The 23,435-nt window shown below is 33.7% G+C and overlaps 1 protein-coding gene across 1 annotated transcript in view; it reads right to left on the bottom strand.

Annotated features, from left to right (window-relative positions):
• Positions 1–23,435, bottom strand: part of LOC150041105 (uncharacterized) — a 324,318-nt gene that overhangs the window by 237,558 nt on the left and 63,325 nt on the right. Inside the window, exons 4-5 of the mRNA XM_090327132.1 lie at positions 15,125–15,288; positions 8,431–8,469 (exon numbers count right to left, since the gene is read on the bottom strand). Of these exons, the coding sequence (XP_090183258.1) occupies positions 8,431–8,469; positions 15,125–15,288 (203 nt within the window). The remainder of the gene's footprint in view (positions 1–8,430; positions 8,470–15,124; positions 15,289–23,435) is intronic.

Genomic DNA, 23,435 nt, shown 5'->3' with positions numbered 1-23,435 from the left:
TATTAAATTGGGAAAAGGCTTTTAAAAGGAATGTTAAAAGGTTATATCCTTATGATTTGGTTTCATGCTACTTCACAATTGGATGTATTTTAGAAAAAAAAGCAGGAAATTAGGACTACCAAAATGATTGCTTAATTGCTGTTTCAGCTTGCTCTTGTAAGTGTCTTTATAGCAATTTCCAGCGGGCTCATGGAGAAGGACAGCAGATCCTTATTCAGATGTAATTTTGGCCCTTACCAAGTTCCTGGTGGAGACAGAGTGTGAGGATTTTGGACTTTCAGATCCCCAGAGAAACGGAATTTGGCATCATATAAACTTGTCTCCAGATTTGTTTCAGCTTCATAGATAAATCACTGGACTTGAACAGATATCATCACTTGACGTTGAGATAACACAGACGGCCAAAGAACAACTTAAAAGGCTTGCTGATGACCTTTGTTGGTCCAGGAATGTTGCTTATGATTATTGTTATTTGCCTAATTTGTGTAGCAAAGATCTTGCAAAATTTGTTACTAAACCCTACAGGTCAACTCCATAAAACCAAGCTCAAGTTGAATGAGTTTACCCTGAGAGGAATCGCAGCCATATATGGGTATGAGGAAATGCTGTTCTGACCAACCTAAGACAGGGCCTTCAGCTTCATCTGAAGAAGTTCCCCATGAAGGGTAGGGCAGAGTCAGTAATCCACCCAACTTAAGACAGGCAGATTTGCAGGGGAGATGTTGGGGGTCGAGTGTGGAGTCAGAGTGATCTTGTGCCTGCACTATTGATTAGAGCTAAGTACACAAAGAAATGAGCTGTCATATGAGCTACATCACCAGTATTGTAAACATTTATGGCTTTGTCACTTTCTGCTTAACTGATCTGATCCTTCATTACTGTTTTGTACAAATGTAACCCTTGGCAGTTCCCTGGTTTTAAGAAAAGTATTTAAGATTGGAACTAGAAATAAATGGGGCTGCAGTGTTAAGCTTACAGCCTTAGGCTGTGGTCTTGGACTGTAGACCTCCCGACCCCATCTGTTTCTTGTCTATCTCTTTTCTAGTCCTCACCCCCTAAATCAGGAATACCTGACTTGTTGCTGGCTGGCTCTGGGAGTAAAAACTCTTAACAATATGAGATAACCAAGGGACAGCAAAAGAGATGAGAGATAACATAGTACATTAAGGACAACAATCACTCATTATATGCTTTGGTTTCCATATCCGGAAAGTCCATTCATTTAGCATCATAATATATGGCCTTATGTATCTAGGTTTTGCTCTATTGTAAATCTCTGCTCGGGGAGCCCAAGGTTTCTACTGATTAAGACAAATGTCCCTTTGAGTCTGGCTTACTTCATTTAATATGATTTTTTCTAAGTCTTTCCATTTCCTTATAAATGGGGTGATGTCGTTCTTTCTGACAGTAGCATAGAATTCCTTTGTGTATGAATACCACATCTTGTTGATCCACTCATTAACTGAGGGACATCTGGGTTGGTTCTATATGTTCGCTATGGTAACTAGTGCTGCAATGAACATCGTTTTGCTAGTGGATTTAGTATGTCCTTGTTTCTGGACGAATGGGAGAATGCCAAGTAGTGGAATTGCTTTAGGTTTAATCTTTTGAGGAACCTCCATACTGCTTTCCACAGTGGTAGAGTGAGTTTGCACTCCCACCAACAGTGTAGTAGTGATCCCTCCTGGCCATATCCCTGCCAGCATCTCTTGTTATTAGGTTTCTTGATCATGGTCATTCTAAATGAGGTGGAATTTTATAGCAGTTTTGATTTGCATTTCTTTTATGGCCAGAGATGTTGAGCATATCTTCTTGTGTCAATAGGCCATTCTTTATTGCTTCTTCAGAAAAGACTCTCTGTATATCTTTGGCCCATTTTTTAATGCGATGGTTGTTTCTTTGGCAATAGCAAAAACTTATTTTTTTATTTATTTTATATTTTCTTAATTTTTTATTGTCAGGGTAATGTTAATAGGCACAATACTTCTCACACATTGATATACCTTCTCATGTTTTTGTCCCCATTTCTTCCCCCACCCCCTCCCAATCATATTGTTTTACCCCCTTCCCTTTCCCATTTCAAATAAATAAACACATATAAAATATACCAGGTAACACTAAGTCAGATACAGTAACAATATGAGATTAACCAATGGGCAAAAAAGAGAAGAGAATAACATAGTACATTAAGAACAAAAATCAGACAAGATAAAGCTCTTTTTTTCATATCCTAGAGGGTAAAGACTTTTTGAACAGAGTCCCAAGGTGACAACAGATTGGAGAGAGATTCGACAAATGGGACTACCTAAAAAATAAGTTTCTGCACATCTAAAGACATAGCTACATAAATAGAAAGACAGGGAGTTTGGCCTAGTGGCAGAGTGCTTGGCAATCATGCACTAAAACCCGGGTTCGATTCCTTGGTACCACATACTTATAAAAAGCCGGAAGTGGCACTGTGGTAGAGCTCTAGCCTTAAGAAAGCCCAAGGACAATGCAAAGGCAGCCAACCAAATGGGAAAAAATATTTACCAATAAGACATCAGACAAATGTTTAACATCCAATATCTACAGGGAACCCAAGAAACTAATTCCCCCAAACCCAACAAGCCAATTGCTAAATGAGCAAGTGAACTAAAGAGAGACTTATCAGAAGAATAGATAAAAATGGCAAAGAAACATATGAGAAAATGCTCATTATCCATCATCATAAAAGAAATGCAAATAAAAACAAGCCTATGTAATCACCTTACCCCAATCAGAATGACCAATATTTTGAACTCAGACAACAAATGCTATTTCTAAAAATAAATTCAAGTTTGAAAATACCTAATGAAGAATTGGAAATTATGCAATATATTAAAATTATTGCTTAAATATCTGTATCAACTATAATTCTTAAGAGGTCAGTTATCATAACTGGGAAATTCTTTCAGGTTTTACTTATGAAAATAATCACATATACTGTGAGGCAAGAAACAAGCAGAGAGAACAAGAAAAACAGGAATATTAAAACAATCTAATATATAAACTAAATTTTAGAGATCATCAATTGATAGTTTAACTTATCTACCAAATAATTAGAAGTTATAAAAGTAGCTACTAGGATTTTAAGATAACCTGAAAAAGGATATTGTGCAACTAAAGTACCTACAGTGCTGAGCCATGGAACAAAATATAAATTACAATTTTGTTTTCTTAAAAGTTGCTTTATTTTTCAATATCAGCTAAGAAACAGTGTTCTGCAGCACTTTAATTTTATGCATGTCAGAATGTTCAGAAATAATTTTCAAACCTGGTAAGTTTGAAAAGGGAAGGAAAAAAAGTAGAATATTGATAATCATCAAAACAATAATCACATACTATGCTTTTTGTTTCAGAAACTTAGCTTTATATTAATTCATTTAATCATTATAATGGTAGTGATAAACTATGAATACTTTCATTTTACAAATGCAAAAAATATGACCAAAAGCCAATAAAATAATGTAAAGTGCTTAGAACTGTGCCTGACATAAAAATAAAAATAAAAATAATTTTGGATTAAATTAAGAATTACTATTGCCCAAGTTCATAAAAATTGGTGGTTAATTGGAGATAAGGGTCTCACACACTTGGGCTGGGAGTGTGGCCTAGTAGTAGAGTGCTTGCCTAGCAGCACAAAGCCCTGAGTTTCGATGCCTTGGTACACAGAAAAAGCTGGAAGTCATGCCGTGACTCAAGGTCAGAGGGCTAGCCATGAGAAAGTACAAGGACAGGTCCCGGCCATGTACTCAAGCTCCAGAACTGGCAAAAAAAAATATTGGCTATGATTCATCACCAGCATAGTGACACTCCATCTCCTGTTAACCACTAAATGGCGGAAGTGAGGTTGTGGGTCCAAGTGGTAGAGAATGCCTAAGCCTTGAGTTTTAGGGCAGGCATATAAAAAAGAAAAAAAAAGTAGAATTAATGCAACAAAATAATGTTACAATGACGATGCCAGAAAATAAGTATTTTCAATGTGATTAGTTTGACTCTATATTGCAATGAAAACATGAAAAGTGTTATACTATAGTCAATTTGTATAATATTGAAATTGATCTTGAATGAGTTTTTGTGTTTCCCATAATTGACAAATTTTATTTGAAAGAACATTTGGATTGAAAAAAAAACATTCAAAAATTGGCTACTAGAAAAAATAGATTGCATTTAAACTGATAATAGTATCTATGCCCTTGACTATTACACTGTACTTCAGGAAAGTGACTGGTTATGTGCCAAACATATAGTTGTCTTCAATAAGACATTATTTAAGAGGTCGAATTAATGCAGAGTAGCCATGTCTATGGGAAGGAACTGATGGAGAAGAGCTATTTAATAGTAAACATTTTACTTAGAAATTTGTTATCAGGGCCAGGAGTTTAGCCTAATGGTAGAATGCTTGCCTAGCATGCACAAAGACCCAGGTTCAATTCCTCAGTACCACATACATAGAAAAAAAGCCAGAAATGGTGCTGTGCCTTAAGTGATACAGCTCTAGCCTTGAGAAAGCCCAAGTACAGTGTGCAGGCCCTGAGTACAAGGCCTAGGACTGGCAAAAAAATTGTTATCCTTCTCTAGATCTTCAAATAAATATAAGTATCACTGCAAGTCAGTGATATAAGAAAGTTTCATGTTGAGTGAGATAAACTAAGCTCAGAAAGCCAAACTTCACATTTTCTCCCATAAATGGAATTTAAACTTAAAAGTATATTATATGACATAAATACAAATGGGAATTATTGGTGGTGAATAGGAAGAATAGGAAAGGGGAAAGGAGAGCACTCTGAGGGTGAATACGATCAAAATACATTATATGTATATGGAAATAGCCTAATGAAACTCACTAAAATCTGTAAAGTGAAGGGGAGGTATATGATTGAGAGACAAGAAAGAATAATAGAGAAGATTAACTTGCAAAAGTATAATATATTCATATATAAAATGCTACAAAAACCTTGGTATAATTTATATATACTAATAAATTAATTTTAAATAAGTCAGATGGTTATGGCATATGCCTTTAATCCTGCAAACTCCCAGCTACTCTGGTTATTGAGAAAAGATCATGACTTAAGGCCATCCTGGGGCAAAGGTAGTGATAAGCCTATCTCAAAATCAAGACATGTTATGGTGGTGCACACCTGGGTTCCTGCCTATTCTAGAAGTGGAATGGGGGAATGTAGTCAAAGACCAGGCCTGAGATATAAACTAAAAGTAAAAGAATTCTGGGTATGGCTCAAGTGGTAGAGTTCTTGCCTAGAAAGCACAAGGGCTTGAGGCCAATTATCTGTATTACACAACAAACACAAGCCCATACTGGTTTTGATTGAGCAAAACTAATTTTCCTGTCTTTCAAATAGCTAAGTGGAGATATGGAGGAATACCATCATTCAACCCATACATTTGCTTCTCTTCTAACTGTCTCTGTTTCTTCAAATTGTAAGGCTTAGAATAAGTCTCAAAGAATAGAAGCAGGATGCAGGGGGATTTTTTCCTATTTTCCAGATTCTGCAAAAAAAAAATCAGACACATACTTCACTATTTCTTAGTGTTGGAAAAACAATCTATACAAAGGGCTAGCGAGGCTCCATCTCAATAAACAATCTACATTTGTAATCACATCTAAATGAAAGGAAAAGTTAGGAGAATTGCTGTTATCAAAGATGCAGGAAAAAAAACAACAAAAAACACGAAACCGTCTCTGAAAAATAACTAATTATAAATACTCTAGACGATCCTCATAAAGAATTGAAGAGTCTTTTTCCCAGTATTCCTCTAGGCATTTGACTGTTCATAATTCAATAAGCAGCCTCTGTATGTGTGTCTGTGTGTCTCTGTGTGTATGCACACTTGCACATACACACATTTGGGTCCTAGAGCTTGAACTCAGGGCCTGGGTTCTGTACCTGAGACTTTTTGCTCAGAGATAGCACTGTACTGTTTGACCACACAGCTCCACTTGGGGCTTTTTTTGGTGGATAATTGGAGATAAGACCCCCAACATTCTCAGTAGCTTGGATTATAGTGCATGTGCTACTGGCACCTGGCTAATCTGTGTCTTTGAAGACAGTTTTTAGAATTTTCTTTGAAAAAGTACTTCTTGTGGTTTAAAGATCAGTATCTTCAAAATGTGTATATTATATATGCTTGTTGGCTCTTCTAAAAAATCTTTGTTCCTTGTCGAGATAAAAGTAAACCTTCATATAACAAGGATCCCAAAAACATTTGTAAGGCTGAAATTATATATTGTACATATATATGGTATATATATATGTGCTGTATATATCATATATATACATATATGACATATATTATATATGATAAAGTATACATAGATATACTTTATATACTTATATAGGACTGATTTACAAATGATAGTTATAAACATATGTAAGCTATTAATATTATTGCCTTAATTATCACTATCATATCTTTTTTAGATGGACAGCTTTTTTCTCTTACATTCCTAACAGCTGTTGTTTTTAACCAGTAATAGATAGAATTGATTGCCGGAAATAAAATAGGAAAGTCAAGAGTGTTGAAAAGTGAAAAGGAAAGCTAGCATTAAGGATTGGCATTAAATCCATGAGCAGCTTTTAATAACAGATTTAGAAACCTGATTGTGATCACTTAGATTTTTGAGCAAGGGAATTGTATGAAGAGGATGATGTTAAGGGAAGATTACTCTAGATGAACTGTGAAGTGTGGATTGGAGCAGAAAGCCAGAAGACCATTTAGTGACAACCTTTCAATGAGAACAACAACAGTTATAATAAAGGTAAAGTGAACAAAGAAGATAAAATAAATGGTGAAGGAAATAAAACTGTTGTAAAAGAAAGATGGGGTTGAAGGGGGAGAAATAGAAATGTCAGGTATCATCTAACCAACAGTCTGCACAAAAATCCTAACTATAATTGTTATTGTTTTAGCCTGCTGTCTCCATTTACAGGTAAAGCTGCATAAGCGCTAAGACACACTTGTGCACAAGGTCATAATAGTTCGTAAATGTTACATGAAATGGAAACCCAGACAGCCTGACTCCAGGGCCTGCATTCTGAACTTGTCTGTTGAATAATTTACAGGGACAAGTTTTCTTTGAGTTTCTCATATATCCAACAAATTTCATTTGTTTCCAATAGCATTCTTGAATTAAAAGTAAATAAAGAAACAATAAACAGCAACCAGAAGGATTTAGAAGAACAGAAGAATCTGTGGAAAATTAACATTAAAGCTCCGAGTAAAATTTGTCCATGACAGCATTTGGGCAAAATTTCATATGAGACCTGTGTATTTGACAATATTCATTTGTGTTCACCATTAAAACCCACTACAGAAACTAAATAATACATAATACCAGTAGGTTAAATGTGATTAAAATCGGGAAAAGAAAATAAAAGCAAAAGAAAAAAAATCAGGAAAAGAGATAATCTCATAGGCTATCAGATTTCAGGAGAAAGATTGAAATTCCTTAAGTTAAACAGAGAATGTTCATTGTCTAAATTTGATATATATTTTGCTGTCAGTGATAGAGCTTCATATTTTCTAGTCAAGCATTTACATATCTAGTATAATCCCACCAAAGATGACAATGACATATCATTAGTCCTTAAAATTGTGAACTCATATGCAGAAGTAATCTATACGAATTGTAACATACCTACAGGAGAATTTATATATAATCTCTAAGACTCTTATCACACCAATATTGGATCTTTGTTAAGTACTGTGACTAAAATGGATGTTGATAATTCTTTGATTAAATATATCTAAAAGAACTCCTCCACACCTTCACTTGCAAGATTCATCTTTAATTCAATGTCAAATTAATAATAATTTATTTAATAAGCAGGCCTATACAAGACATGAAATGGAAAAACTTCTACTACTTAGAAGCAGCTTAAAGTGTAGGTAACATATAAAATGCTATGCTACTGCTATGTCCAGAAATATGAAATCAACTTATGTACTTTAACACAAACAGCCACACACACATAGCCACATGTATATAATTGAGATTAAATAGTAAAAAAAAAGGCAAGGGAGTAACAATGTGTACAACTACCAAGAGAGGTATAAGCTCAGGACCAATAGACAAGATGCTTGAACTTTTACAGAAAAAATATTGGCTAGCCTTCATGCAACATATATCAATTAGTCATCCAGATGTTTCCATCTGGATATTTGAGGTAGTAAAAGAAAAGTTCACATTTGATTCGCTTCTTTCCACATTACAAGCAGCTGTTAATAGTTGGGACTCTGAAACATCTCATTAATTATATTTTGAACCATAAAATTATAAAGCTGATTCCATCTGTATCATAATAGTTAGGTTCATACTGTCATAAAAATGTTTTTCTTTAATATTCAATAGGTTATATTTTATTCCTGTAACCATTGTTTCCTTACCTGATCTTCTCTTTCCATATCTTCCTCTCCAACTTTTCTCTAAAGGAGAAAAAACAAAGCTTATTAAAAAAACAAAGCCAAGGAACAAGAAACATAGATTAAAAAGATGATGCTAAAGAACAATTGTAAGTATGTGGTTTAGTTATTCATTGTGCATTTCAGTTCCACTTCTTTGGGAATAAAGTTTGAATATGCTAATTAATACTACTAAAACACTTAAGCTACAAATTCTTGTGATTACAGTTATATCTAACCAATATTCTGGTACATTATAAAATATTTATATTATGAGAAATTTTGTAAAATAATGTTATGATTAATTTTTTCTACTTCAAGTTCCAGATTCTCTCTTCATTAAGCTGATTCTGTTATGGAAATAATATGTATATATTTTTAGCTTCCACTCCCATATCAAGATTATTAAAAATCACCTGAATCTGGAGACTTGAACCCTTGGCAATTCATCTCTCAGAAAAGAAAATCATTATGAGAACAGCTTTTCTGTTTCAAAAACTGACTTAAAAATAACTATTTAGAAGTGACAGAAGATTTGGGAGAGTGACCATGTTATCTTATAGTTAGCAAGTAGTAGTGAAGGAAGGGAATAGTAGGCATAGTCAGACACATGTCTTGCTATTAATAGAATGACATTTCTAGCAGCTGTCCAAATAGTTCAAGTCCACCATCACAACTGTAACTTACCCCAGACTTTATAAAATTGACCAGCTACCAATTTTTAAATTTAAATATCTTGAGTTGAGGAATTTTTCTCTATACACTAAGTGCTAAATTATATAGTAAGATTACAAAATAAATCCACTAACTTTTCATTTACCATACATACAGTGCACCATATGGTAACATATATCTAGTAAAAAATTTACTCAGGGGTTTTTGCTGTTACATATCTTTAACCATTATATTTAATTTCAATTGATAAGATTAAAAATGAAATAGAGAAAATTTAAAAAGTACAGTACATCTGGTACTGTAAAATTGTATCAAGAATAGAGTTTTTAGGAAGATGAACTCTAATTGAAAATATATACTAATGGCAACATATAATAAAATTATATAGGGAAATTAATATACTCAAAATAGGTAATGCAAATATAAAAAATGTTATATTACAGCCAATATTTAATGAATTAAAAACTCATTCAAAATAAAATAATTAACAGATAAGGACAAAATTTATTTTGGTGAGGTTTAAGTATACACTCAATTATTTCAGATCAATTTTAGTATTACAATGGCATAAAAATGAAAAGAACACAGAGAAAATAGGTGATGTTTTAGAATATTAAATTAATGAATATACTATTAATGTGTACTAGAACAGAAAGCATAGTACGACTGTGTACTTAGCAATTTTAAACTATAATGCCTATCTTTCCTATTATATTGCTGCACACTTATTTTCACATTTATGTGCTTCTCTATCCCACTACATGGAAATATTCATTCAGTATAATGCTAGTTGCTTAAAATTTGCCATTCATTAGCACATTGTTCTGTAAATAACAATCTAACATAGAGAGTTTTTTTCCTATTAAATCTGTTTGGATCTATTGAGATCTAACTCTGTTACACTGAAATAGAAAAGTGCACAGGATATTTTAATGAAAAAAATCTGTACATATAAAAGTGTTTTCATTCCTGAGATGAAAAAGATGTTAATATTTTTCTAGATAATTAAAATAAAAATGTTCAGCACACTTAAATTAACTTAAATGAGTTGAGTCTGGAAACAAAGAAGTCAGTTGCTGATCTTTCCTTCCAGTTGCAGAACTGTAAACCATCTGCTTTGACATCATTTAAATCACATTCCATTCTTCTAACATAGTTATGATTAACAACCATTTGTTACAGCAATGTGGGACTAAGGCAACTGGATATATTTTTAAAGAAAGCTGGATAGTAATCTCTACATTTCACACAGTGGAGAGACGGAACAATAGCCTTAACATACTTAAAATACTGCTAGGATGTCTGAATATTTTATGTGTGCTTCATGATAATAGTTCTTTCATACATCCTCACTATTTAAAAATGTATTATAAAAATGTACTTAAAATAATCCAAAGTTCCAATGAAAACCTAACAGTATATGAAATAATAAATGATCAGTATTGGCATATGTAAACCAATAAATTATTTTTCTTTTCTTGTTTTTGGAATTTCTTAGAGACAAGAAGAAGAGTAAAGTTAATTAACCAGTAAAGTTAACAACCTTCTACTAAACATCTGAATAAAAGTACTCACAACTTAGTTTTCTTATCAGAGTGATGGATTCTGCCTCATATTTAAGCTTTATGTGGGTTTGAGAGAAAATTCTGGTAAGAGTATTGACACAAGCTGGGCAAAGTGGCTTACACCTATATTCCTAGCTACTCAGGAGACTGAGACCTGAGGATTGCGGTTCAAAGCCAGCCCTGGCAATAAAGAGGCTCTTATCTTCAATTAACCACTAGAAAACCGGAAGTGGGGCTGTGGCTCAAGGGGTAGGGCGGTAGCCTTGAGCTGAACAGCGCCCAGGCCCAGAGTTCAAGCCCCACGACCAACCTATAAAAAATGGCATACACTAAATTACATATAATGAATGAAAAATACTGGTTTGCATTATAATATGGATGTTTTAAAATATGATTTTCTTCATTCTATATTCGCATTTTCAAAAACATATCTAATAAATATTTTTCAACCACGGTTTTTTGTGTAGGTCATGGGGCTTGTCCTTGGTCTGGGAACCATCCCTGAGCTCTTCAGCTCAAGGCTACCGCCCTACCTACATGAGGCAAGCCCCACTTCCCGTTTTCAAGAGGTTAATTGGAGATAAGGGTCTCAAGTCCTTTCCTACATGGGCTGGGTTTGAACCTGGATCCTCAGATCTCAGCCTCCTGAGTAGCCAGGATTACAGGCATGAGCCACTGCACCTTGCAGCAACCACTACTTTTAATAGACTATATAACCAGCAGTGAATATACAAAGTTTGTATTAGGTCTCTCATAGCACTAGCAGTAATTATGGGCTTCTGTGATACAAAGAAAACAAAAAGGTTGAAGTTGTTACAGTGTTGAATTCCTACTTACAACAGCATTATCTTATCACACATGTCGGTAATTATTACAGAACTTAAAATTTAATCATATGAGATACAATTTTTACTTATTGTAAATGAGTATTGCTAACATTTCTCCTCCTGTATAAGTCTGTCTCTATCTCTGTCTCTCCGCCAATTCTGGAGCTTAAACCTGGGGTTTCCTAATAGTATTAAGAATATTTCATCAATCTCCAACTTCAGCTCCTTCTCTCCATAAACATATTCTCTCAGTAAGAAAGAAGACTAACCTAGTCTCTGAAGATTTTTCTTTTGTTTGTTTGTTTGTTTGTTTGTTTATTTGCCTGTCCTGGGCTTGAGCTCAGGGCCTGAGCACTGTCCTTGGACTTTCTCAAGGCTATATAGCTCTAGCACTTGAGCCTCAGCACCACTTCTGGCTTTTTGCTGTTTGTGGTACCGAAGAATCAAACCCCGGTCTTCGTGCATGCTAGGCAAGCACTCTACCACTAGGCCAAACTCCCGGCCCAGATTTTTAATAAAGCTTGCTAGAGTTTTTGATCTCTGAACACTATCCCCAAGTTTCAACAACATACAAACCATATTTCAGCTTATAAAATTTTAATACACAAGCTATTAGGAAACCAATGATTTTATACCAAAATGTCTTTCTGTTCTCCTTTATTTTTCCTGTAGTATCAGCTTGTTTGTGTTTCCCTTTGATAGTAAACGAACACCTATGGCTTTTTAACACTGAACTATATGCCAAGTGATGTAGTTATAGTCTATAAATACTGGTGGATGTTCTCTTTTAAAATTTCATCCTTCCTTGAAAACACAAATACTTCCTTTATACAAAATGATTCCCACACCTATAACACTAGCTACTCAGGAGGCTGAGAACAGAGCATCACAGTTCAACTTCTGGGAGACTCAACAGAGCATCACAGTTCAACTTCTGGGAGACTCGTCTTCAATTAACTACAAAAACAATGCCTGAACTGGAAACACTGTGACCCAAGTGGTAGAGAAACAGATGAGCACAATAGCTTGGCCCTTGAGTTCAAACCCCAGAACCAATGCATGAGAACACACACACACACACACACACACACACACACACACACACGATCCCATAAAAATTGTTACTTAAATATGTACCTTGCTTATTTTTTGTTTGGTTATTTCTAGCTCATGTTCTCTTGATCATTTGTAATCTAACATGATTATAACTATGTCATTCTGAGAGCCCCAGATGTCCAGTTAAGATACTATGATACTTGGCTCATATTCAGAATTTGAGTCAGAAATAGTCTTACCATAATTCATTGCTCAACCATCCATATAAAAGTGCATCTATGACCTCTAGAGGAATGTATATCTTTAATACTTAAGGTTCCAAAATTATCCAAGGCCATACCTTAGGGAGCATATAGTCTTTCAGAATAGCAAAGTTCATAGATTAGAGAGGCAGATTGTTTTTTATTCTAAAATCTCTAAAATTCATATACAATTAATTAATAAAGTATATTTTCTTAATAAAGCATTGAGAGGTTAATTGGTGACATTTATTTCTTAGTAGTGAATTTGAAATGTCACTTTTGAAAAGGATAGTATATTTTTCCAACGATAATGTTTTAGATTCATCAAAATATAGCCTACAGCCTTGGCCATTCATTCAAACTATCTTTAGTACAATCTCACAAATGATATCAAAAATGTTCAGAAAATGAAGATTTTTTTTAAGTCTTCAGGATCCTCTGTAAGTCAATAAAAGTTATAGAGGGGTCAATGTGTGTTTTTTAATTCCATTTTGAGTTTCCTTCAAAACAAACTATGTTGAAACACATACACACTACTGGGGTCGTGTACCATTTTAGACTAATTACAAAGATTAATTTATGAGACTATATGGAATTTGCCAGATTTCAATACCAAGATATTTTAGAGACTGCTTAGCTACTGGACAAAAATCAATTCGGTTCTCATTTTCTCCATCACATATTTTGAAATTGAGTTCTTGTAAATTGGAAACAAGTGTTTGAGTTTTTGATGAATTTAAACTATAGCTTTTTCATGAAGAAAAATAAAGCATTAAGTAATTTTTGCCCAACTAAGACCTCTATGATTAAAAACTTCATTTCATTCAGGCAGTGTACAAGAATTTTTATGGTGTTCACTAGAAAAGTCTCAAATACATAACTGAACAAGATATAAAGTACAATTAAAACATGCATTTTCAAAACTCCTGTAAAGTCTGAACAGAATATGAAGTAAAAAGAAAAAAAATAAAAATGTGATCCAGTTTTTTACAAAAGTATTCTATATAAGCAAGTACAATGGCTCATACCTGTAATCCTAGCTACTCAGGAGGCTGAGATCTGAGGATCATGGTTCAAAGCCAGCCCAGGCATTAAGGAAAGTGAGACTCTTATCTCCAAGTAATCACTAGAAAATAGGAATTGGAGCTGTGGCTCTAGGGATAGGGCAGTAGCTTTGAGCTGAAGAGTTCAGTGACAATGCTCAGACCCAGTGGTAGAGCAGTAGCCTTGAGTTGAAGAGCTCAGGGACAGTGCCCAGGCCAAGAGTTCAAGCCCCATGACCCACACACACAAAAAGAAGTATTCCATATGGGGATCAAACTCATTCATATAGATAAAGCAGGGATTAAACTCATGTAAAAATTGTATTCCATGTTAGAATATTTTAAATCTGCTAAAAATCAGGTTTTAAGATGTATTAAAGGAAATCAGCTGTTTTTAAATCTATCAAATAAGAAATGTGGAGACTCAAAATTACACATATCCATAATGTATGGCTTAAATTCAGTAATTAAAGGTCCTCAAAAATATTTGTTGAATGGATGAGTACATTTGGCATTATTGCAACTCTCAAATAAGTAAAACTCCAACTATTTTATATTTATTGAATAATCTAGGTGTGTCTTTATGACATATTTATTAAATTTCCACATGCCTTGGTTATTATATAAAATAATTCTATTTATAGGTGCTGAAACAGATGACTGAAATATCATGCATAACCTTGAATATGATATCATAGCATTATTTATTTTTTTGATTGTTTGTAAGGCTTGAACTTAATACTTGGATGCTGTCCCTCAGCTTTTTTGAGCTCAAGCTTAGTAGTCTACCACTTGAACCATAGGACAACTTCCAGATTTTGAGTGGCTAATGAAAGTAAGTGTCTGACGGGGAGTTTTCTGCCCACGCTGGATTTGAACTGAGATCCTCAGATCTCAGCCTTCTGGGATTACAGGCATGAGCCCCCGGTGCCAAGTCCATTCTTAATTTTCTTTTGAGCAACAATAGATACAGAAATCCTCTTTCATAGAAATATATGTCAAGAATTTCCTAGGGTCCTCATAACTGATTTTTCATATCTTGCAAAAATGACTTTAGGCAGAATATTTGTGCATTTTGTAACCAATGAGACACCTCGTGCTCACCGAAGTATTAAGCATTGTAATCAAAGATCATAGCAGTCATAGCTAACTTTGTGCTAGAACAGTGAAAATCTTATTTATTTTAGACCCTATAGCAGACAGAACCCTCCTTGTTACCTCTAACATGTTTTCTTAAATGGAAAACAGAAAAAAAATATCATACCACTTACCTTTTTGCTAATACTAGCAACTGCTTGTAATACTATGTCCTGGTGTTCAGTATGAGTTATGCCAAGTTCAATAAGTTTTTTCCTGGTGATGTCTAGTAATTTCTCTCCATCAATTTTTCCTCTTTCAAAAAGTTCTCCATATGGCAGAAAACTATGATCCAATCCTGATGAAGAAAGAAAAATAGAAGAGATGTCAGAGGAAATATTTTCTTGCAGAAGATATGATTATAATGGATTATAAATCAGCTTTCATTTGTAATCTAATTGTACCTATTAACAGAGTTTCTCTCATGAATAAATCTTCGTATTCAATATATTATAAATGAAAGATCTATAATCCACTCTAATCATATGATTAACATAAATTGATTTGAAATAAAATTCCTTCTGATTTATGACTGCATTAATATTTGGAATTTTATAAACTAAGAATTTAAATAGACAGTTAACGTGTATTACATATAGCCTTGTTCAATGTACATACACTGTGAAGATCATATTGTGCAGATGAACAAGACTCTAACAGTACTTAAGTAACAAGAAAGCTACACTTCAGTCAGTACAATATTAAAACCTTTCAAAGAGAATCATAGAATACAGACATAAACTCATAAAATAAATTTTCTTTTCTTATAATAGAAAGAATGAACATAGTTAATATATGAAAATTATTTGGAGGAGGACATAATGTGTTAAACAAATTGCTTCAAAAGTTATAAAAAAGAAATATTCTGAAATATAAATTTTAGTGAAATTCTGCTGTCATATTCTTAGGTGTATTTACCTAAAACAATGAGATGATTCATAAATAACAAAAATGATGTAATATATATTTCAGAAAAAAATAAAGGGAAATTCATCTCAAAGTTTGTAAAACTCTAAGTGGAAGCATAAGAAGATTAATAAATCATAGAACCATACATCATTTATTATCAATATTAATAGGAGTATAATGTAAAAAGTATAAAGTTAATCTTATACCCTGCAATTTGATATTTACTTATTTATTTATTTATTTTTGGAGTAATGTATACAGAGGTTACAATTACATTCGTCTGGTAATAGGTGCATTACTTCTCACACATTGATATCCCTTATGTTTTTGTCCCCATTTCTCTCTCTCCACTCCCTCTCAATCATCTTTTTCCCCCATTCCCTTTCCTATTCCAAATATAGAAATAATTGTATATACCATATACCAGGTAACAAGGTCAGATAGTGTAACAATATAAGATTAACCAAAAGGCAAGAAAAAGAGATGAGAAATAACATAGTACATTAAGAGCAATAATCACACAAGATAAAGCTCTTGTTTCCATATCCTAGAGATCCTTTTTTTAGCTATTTAGCTAATGTTTACAGTCATCATATCTTTATATAATTTATTAACTAATTGAAAATAATAAATAAGATTTTATGAGAAAGATATAAAATGTTTTCTAATATTTGTCAGGTATTTTATAAATATATGCTTCATTATACTAATATACTAATTAAAATTCTGCTCGTATTTTATCTACTGAAGGAAGGAATTTAATGATCTATATTAGTTCATGGCATTGGTATTATTTTTATTACAATATGTATTTTAAAGTTATAATGCTATGCTTATTTTAAGTTTTGGATTCTATATTCAAACCAAGATTCCTCTTCATTAGTCATAAATAAAGTGGGTTTTTGTTGTTGTTTTACAGGATCTTAGTCATAAACAATGAAGCTACTGGAATAACTTCACTTCTCTCTATATATATCTATATCTATATCTATCTATCTATATACATATTTAGATTTTCATTTTTCCCCTTTGGATTCCTTGATAAATGAAACTTCCATGACCAATGCTACAAAATAACCAGAAATATTATTCAGATAAGTGTGAAGTACCTACCTAAAGTCAAGAGATTTATATCTCTATTTAGTTTTATGTCCATTATTTTCTTTCATAAGGGGAAAAGTGTTAATATATTTAGTTCAGAAGTTTAATTCTATATGCATATCTAAATTATATAACAAACATAAAGGAAATGTATCATTAAGAAATTTAAGTTAGATTTTGAGGATAATTTTTATGACTATTTTTCAAAACACGTGTTTCATTATAGTGATTAAAATGATAAAGAAGTTGATAATGATAATGTAAGGTATTTTTAGCCAGTCCTGGGGTCAGAGCCTTGGCACTGTCCTTGAGCTTTCTTAAGACTAGTGCTCTACCACTTGAGCCACAGCACCATATGTGGCTTTTTCTGTGTATGTGGTACGAAGGAATTGAACCCAGAGCTTCATGCATGCTAAAAAAGCACTCTACACCTAGGACAAACTACCAACCAATGTAAACTATTTTTATCCTAACACTTGACTAGTAAAATTTTGTATGTGGATATGGATGGATCCAAAACTTTTATATATGCTACTATAGGTTGATGATAATATGTACTTGATAATATGCTCAGACTAGCTAGAAAATCAATCATTTATAAAGAGTAAATTTTAGATTCCTTTACTCATTTAGAAAATACTAGATTGGGGCCGGGAGTTTGGCCTAGTGGTAGAGTGGTTGCCTAGCATGCACAAAGACCCAGGTTCAATTCCTCAGTACCACATATGTAGCAAAAAGCCAGAAGTGGTGCTGTGGCTCAAGTGGTAGAGCCTTAGCCTTGAGAAAAATCCAGGGACAGTGCTCAGGCCCTGAGCCCAAGCCCAGGACTGGCAAAAAAAAATACCCCACTAGGCTTGGCTCAAGGGTAGGGCAGTAGCCTTGAGCTGAAGAGCTCTGGGACAGCGCCCAGGCCCAGAGTAGTTCAAGCCCGCCAACTGACAAAAAAAAAAAATCAGTTACTAAGCTATCACTATTTTTGTTTTCTCCGTATCACTTGGCCCCAAGAGCTTCCTATCAACATACTGATTCACAAGTTTGGAGGATGGTATTGCTTTTAAATATCGTGTGTAATATCAATGTGTGCAAATAGTACTGGACTTCAACCAGAGGGATCCCCACTTTGGTCTGTGTAATGTAGAAATGTGTAAAGCTATCTTTTTTGACTATCATAGTAACTGATTAGCACTACTGATATTGTGTAGTCAGGAATCACACATATTTAACATTCTGTGTTGTTTTAGACTCTCAATGGGAAGGTCTGTACTACTTATCTTTAAATTTTTTTAATTTAATTTTATTGTCGGAGTGATATACAGAAGACTTACATTTACATACATAAAGTAGTGAGTACACTTATTTTTGGACATTGTTACCTTGCCCATGTTTTCACATTTTTGCTCAGTCCACTCCATAAAACCCCCCTTGTGACAGATGACTGTAAATGTAAATAATCACTTTGTCTTAAAAATTACATTTTCATTAAAGGAACCAAAAGTCAACACAGAAAAGGTAAAGATTTTAACACTCTAAAATCACAAAGGAATGTATTCATTACCTTACTTATGTAACTGTTATACCCTGTTCATCACCATATATATGTATATGTATATATATAGATATAGATATACCACATTCCTAGCATAAGAACTACCAAAGTCAAGTTCAATAAAGTAATGAACTTATCTGAATTAGAAGAAATGTTCCATAGCTGCTGAGTGTATAACATTTACCAAATTAATAAACCAATAAACATAAAATAGTATGAAAACTTACCATATTGCTTTTGATACTATATTAATGCAAGAAAATATGCAGGGACAATCAAAAGACTATCCTTAAGAAATAGAGAACCATTTCACTTTTTCAAGTTTCAGATCAAATAATCATTGTATCTTATTGGACCTTTTGTGTTATACCTTAGGTAGCCTTTATTGCACCCTGTGAAAGCAAGAGATAAATTTCATCTATATGTTTCTATTTCTTCACCAAATAAAACTGAAACCAATATGAGAAACACTACACTCTAACCAGTCCCTTGATTACTAGCAATTTCCCATCTTACATATGTGAATTCAATGATTCTTTCAATGCTACTTTTGTTAGTAAAACAAAACTTCCTTTTTTTTAAAGCCATGTACCTTTCACTGGTCTCAAACTGACAACACGAAATTTCACCACATATATTATCTTTGCTATGAGCCACTTACACCAATGATTTCTGTCCAATTCAGTTGTTACTATAATCTAGGAATTCACAATAAAATTGCCCACTTTATTTTACTAAAATGCAATAGGAAGACTTGAGATGCTTATCAGGATGTTTTTAGTAGAAAATGACAGACTTTCAATGAAGTTTGTCCATTACAAAGCAATGTACCTAGAAGGAAATTCATTATCCTAGCTTTAGTGTCACAAGTGCTAATAATTTACTTGGTTGTTTTTAGTAGAATTTATATGTTCAAGTCAATGAGATGAGTGTATAGCTTTCCAAAACTAGAATTAATTCTAATATTACACTTTCATATAAACTTTATAATTTTACCACTAAATGTTTTCAGTAGAAAATAAGAATTTTTCTTTCTATAAAGTATCCTGAATAGAGATAGGGCAAAGATCCCTAATTTCGATCTAACTATAACGTGACTTGATTTACATTTGACTCTAATAATACCCCTTCCCATGCATTTGCCTCCATTTCCATCCCCCCACCAAGGAAGCATTTTCCAATTAACATAGAGATATTATAAGGTTATCTAGCAGGACTGTGCTGGCGGCAGCTCTTTTTAGTTTCTGATATTGCAATTAGCTTTGGTCATATAAATATGTATATATGATATATATTCTATATAGAAATATATATTATTAGCTATATTTTTATTTTCTGTATGCTTTGTCAAGTAAGCTCATATATTGTGATGAAGAATTGTGACATATTGTTTCAATATTCCTCAGCAAGCAAAATTTAAAATATTTAATTGCATACCAGTTTGCTAATTTAATACACTAACTTTAAACCTATGCCATAGATCAAAATTGGACAAAACTATGACAATTTAATAAGCTACAAATCAGTTACTAAAACATTTACTTCTAGTCTCTTGTAGAGCTTTGTCCACATTTTTCCTTTTTGTGAAATAACATTAGAGTCCTCAATAAAATGTGAGTGCTTCAAATCTTCTCTATTTGGCAAATGGCTGTATTTAGAAGTAAGCATTGTATCTCACATCTCTACCTGGAGTATATTATATGACTGATTCAGTTTTGTTAGCTGTCTGTAGTGTATAGCGACCAAGCTAACATGCAGTAGACACATGGAGAAATTTTGGTACAGATAATAGAAGATTAGTATGTATTTAAAAATGTGTTGTCAGGTCATGGATAAATCACAAATGCAAAGATTTTAAAAAACAATCTGTATATAATACATACTGTATGATTTTAGCCATACCACATTCACCAAAGGAAAAAAAAACAATAGAGAAATCCAAAGATTAGCAGTTCTGTTTCGAGGTGGAAAGAAAGATTGAATAGGTATAGCACAGAATAATTTTAGAAGAATAAAAACTGCTCTGTATAAGGTAATGACAGATACCAGTTACCTTGAACTTTTTCCATACAATATGTAAGACAAACAGTGACCCATGTGGTAAACTATGACGTTTGGTTGATTATGTGTCAGTATTCATCAGTTGTAATTAATGCAACCTCTGGAGAAGAATGCTGACAATGAAAAAGCTACAAATTTATAGGGACAGGGATTTAAAGTAAATTTCTGTATCTTCCCCTCAATTTTGTTATGAAACTAATAGTCTTCTAAAATTAAAGTATCAAAAGAAAAATAAACACTAAATGTCATGTAAAAATTGGTCTGGCATTTTAATTCATCATGTTAGAGCCAAAGGGCATGCCTATTTTTTATTCAGGTAGAAGTAAAATATATTTTAAAACTCAAAAATATATAAAGTGGAAAAAAAGGAAAAATTGTTTTGAGAAAGTAAAACTAATGGGACTATGAGCACAGTTTAGAGAAATGTGTATTTTTGGTGAAAGAGGTCATATTATTTTCTTTGCCAGTTCTAGAGCTTGAACTCAGGGCCTGAGCACTGTGGTTGGGCTTTCCCAAGGCCAGAGCTCCACCACTTGAACCATAGCACCACTTCCTGCCCTTTCTATATGTGGTACCAAGGAATCAAACCCAGGTCTTCATGCATGCTAGGCAACCACTCTTACCACTAGGCCAAACTCCCGTTTGCGTATTATTTTTTTAAAGAGAGAGAGGAAAAAAAACCCAAAGCAACCTTTTTCCCTCTGATGGGTCATGCCTGTAATCCCAGCTAATCAGGAGGCTAAAATCTGAGGGTTGCAGTTTAAAGTCAGCCTGATCACAAAAGTTCATGAGACTCTTATTTCCAATTAACTACTCAACGAAAGCCACAAGTGGTGCTGTAGAACAAGTGGTAAAGCTCTAGCCCACAGAGGCAACAGGGTCAACAAATGCTCAAAAACAGTACTCAGGCCCTGAGTTCAAACCCCAGGACTGACAAAAAAACGACAGCCATAACAACAAGAAAAGTAGGCAGGTGTTGGTAGCTCACACTTGGAATTGTAGCTACTCAGGAGGCAGAGAGCTAATGAGTGCAGTTCAAAGCCAGCTCAGACTTATGTACAATTTTCCACAAAGAAAATAAGTGGAGACATGGTCCAAGTGGTACAGCACTAATGTTGAGCAAAAATGTTTAGGGACAATGCCCAGCCTTAAGTTCAAGTCCCAAGACTGACACACAGAAAGACAGACAGAGACAGACAGACAGACAGACAGACAGACAGACAGACACACACACACACACACACACACACACACACATACAAATATACATAATACCACAGATGGAAATAATATACAGATAATCTAGAGCCACCCTAGTTCAAAAACCGATTTTACCTATAACTATACTCGATTAATAAAGTTTTTGATATTAATTTATTTTGTTCCATTGAACAGACAATACATAGAGAAGAAATGATATTCTAAAGGAATTTATACCTGAATGATTCAATTTTTTAGTGCAGAGAAATAATGTTTTCTTTCCACACCTACCTTCCTTCCTTCCTTCCTTCCTTCCTTCCTTCCTTCCTTCCTTCCTTCCTCCCTCTTTCTTTCTTTCTTCCATCCATCCTTTCTTGTCTATCCCTCCCTCCTTTCCTTTCCTTTTCTTTTCATTTCTTTCCCTTTCAGGCCTTGCACACTCATTTGGCATTTTTACTCAAGACTGGCACTTTAATCCTAGAGGATATCTACTTCCCCCTAAGAATGTGTTGGAGCATAACATGAGGCACACCTCCCTATCACATCACCTTAAAAGTAATATGCTCTCTTTGTGATTTCCAAACTAAATCTAAGATTCAATTTTATTTGCATTCTTTACTCCAAATTTTAATAATTAATGTTCTCTTTGACAAGCTTCACATAGACAATTCATATATATTAAAATATTTTATTAACACTGATTTGTAAATCATATTTCAAATGTCAAGTTTAACAAAAATCAAGTATTCAACAATGGAATCACTGGCACCTAAATTTAAGAAAAAAATTAAAACTAAGCAGAGTTTTGCATTTCATAGTTACATATCGATCTATTTCACTATGTCTATAGAATATATATCCCATCATATTTATACGTCTATGTACTTATATTTATATCTACAAGTTCATGGCAATGACCTTGAGTACCCAAGTATTATCACTCTTGTACTGTTTGGATAATATCTATATATCAAGGAGACCATGCACCTTCATTTCCTTTGGTCTTGACTTATCTCACTCAACATGATTTGCTCTAGTTTCATCCATTCCCCAGAGAATGCTATTATCTTGTCTGGTGGCTATGTAGAATTCCATTGTAAATATGTACCACAATTTTAGTACCCATTAATCTGTAGTGGGACATCTGGGTTGTTTCCATCACTTGGCTTGAATTGTGCAGCAATGAACATGGATCTGCAGGTGTCATGATCATATCCTGGGTTATGATGTTCTGGGTAGATGCCTAAGAGTGGTATGTCTGGGTCATAGGGACGGTGTATGTTTAGTTTTTGAGGAATCCCCAAACTGCTTTCCAGAGTGGTTGTACTCATTTACATTCCCTCCAGCAGTACAGTAGGGTTCATCTTTCTGCACATTCCCACCAGCATTTGTTGTTGTCTGAGTTCAGAATATTGGCCATTGTGATTGGGTAAGGTTGTATCTTAGGGTTGTTTTTATTTACATTTCTTTATGACCATGGAAGATGAGCATTTTCTCATATATTTCTTTGCCATTTTAACCTCTTCCTTTGATAGGTCTCTCTTTAGTTCCCTTGCCCATTTACTGATTGGTTTGTTGGGTTGGGGGGGGAATTAGTTTCTTTTATTTTGTGGATCATGGGGCTTGAC

The sequence above is a fragment of the Megascapheus bottae genome, chromosome X (genome assembly GCF_031878675.1).
Source record: "Megascapheus bottae isolate mThoBot1 chromosome X, mThoBot2.hap1, whole genome shotgun sequence".
In the NCBI taxonomy this organism is placed as follows: domain Eukaryota; kingdom Metazoa; phylum Chordata; class Mammalia; order Rodentia; family Geomyidae; genus Megascapheus; species Megascapheus bottae.
The sequence above is the reverse complement of the archived record's forward strand: the minus strand, read 5'-3'. Positions and strand labels throughout refer to the sequence as shown.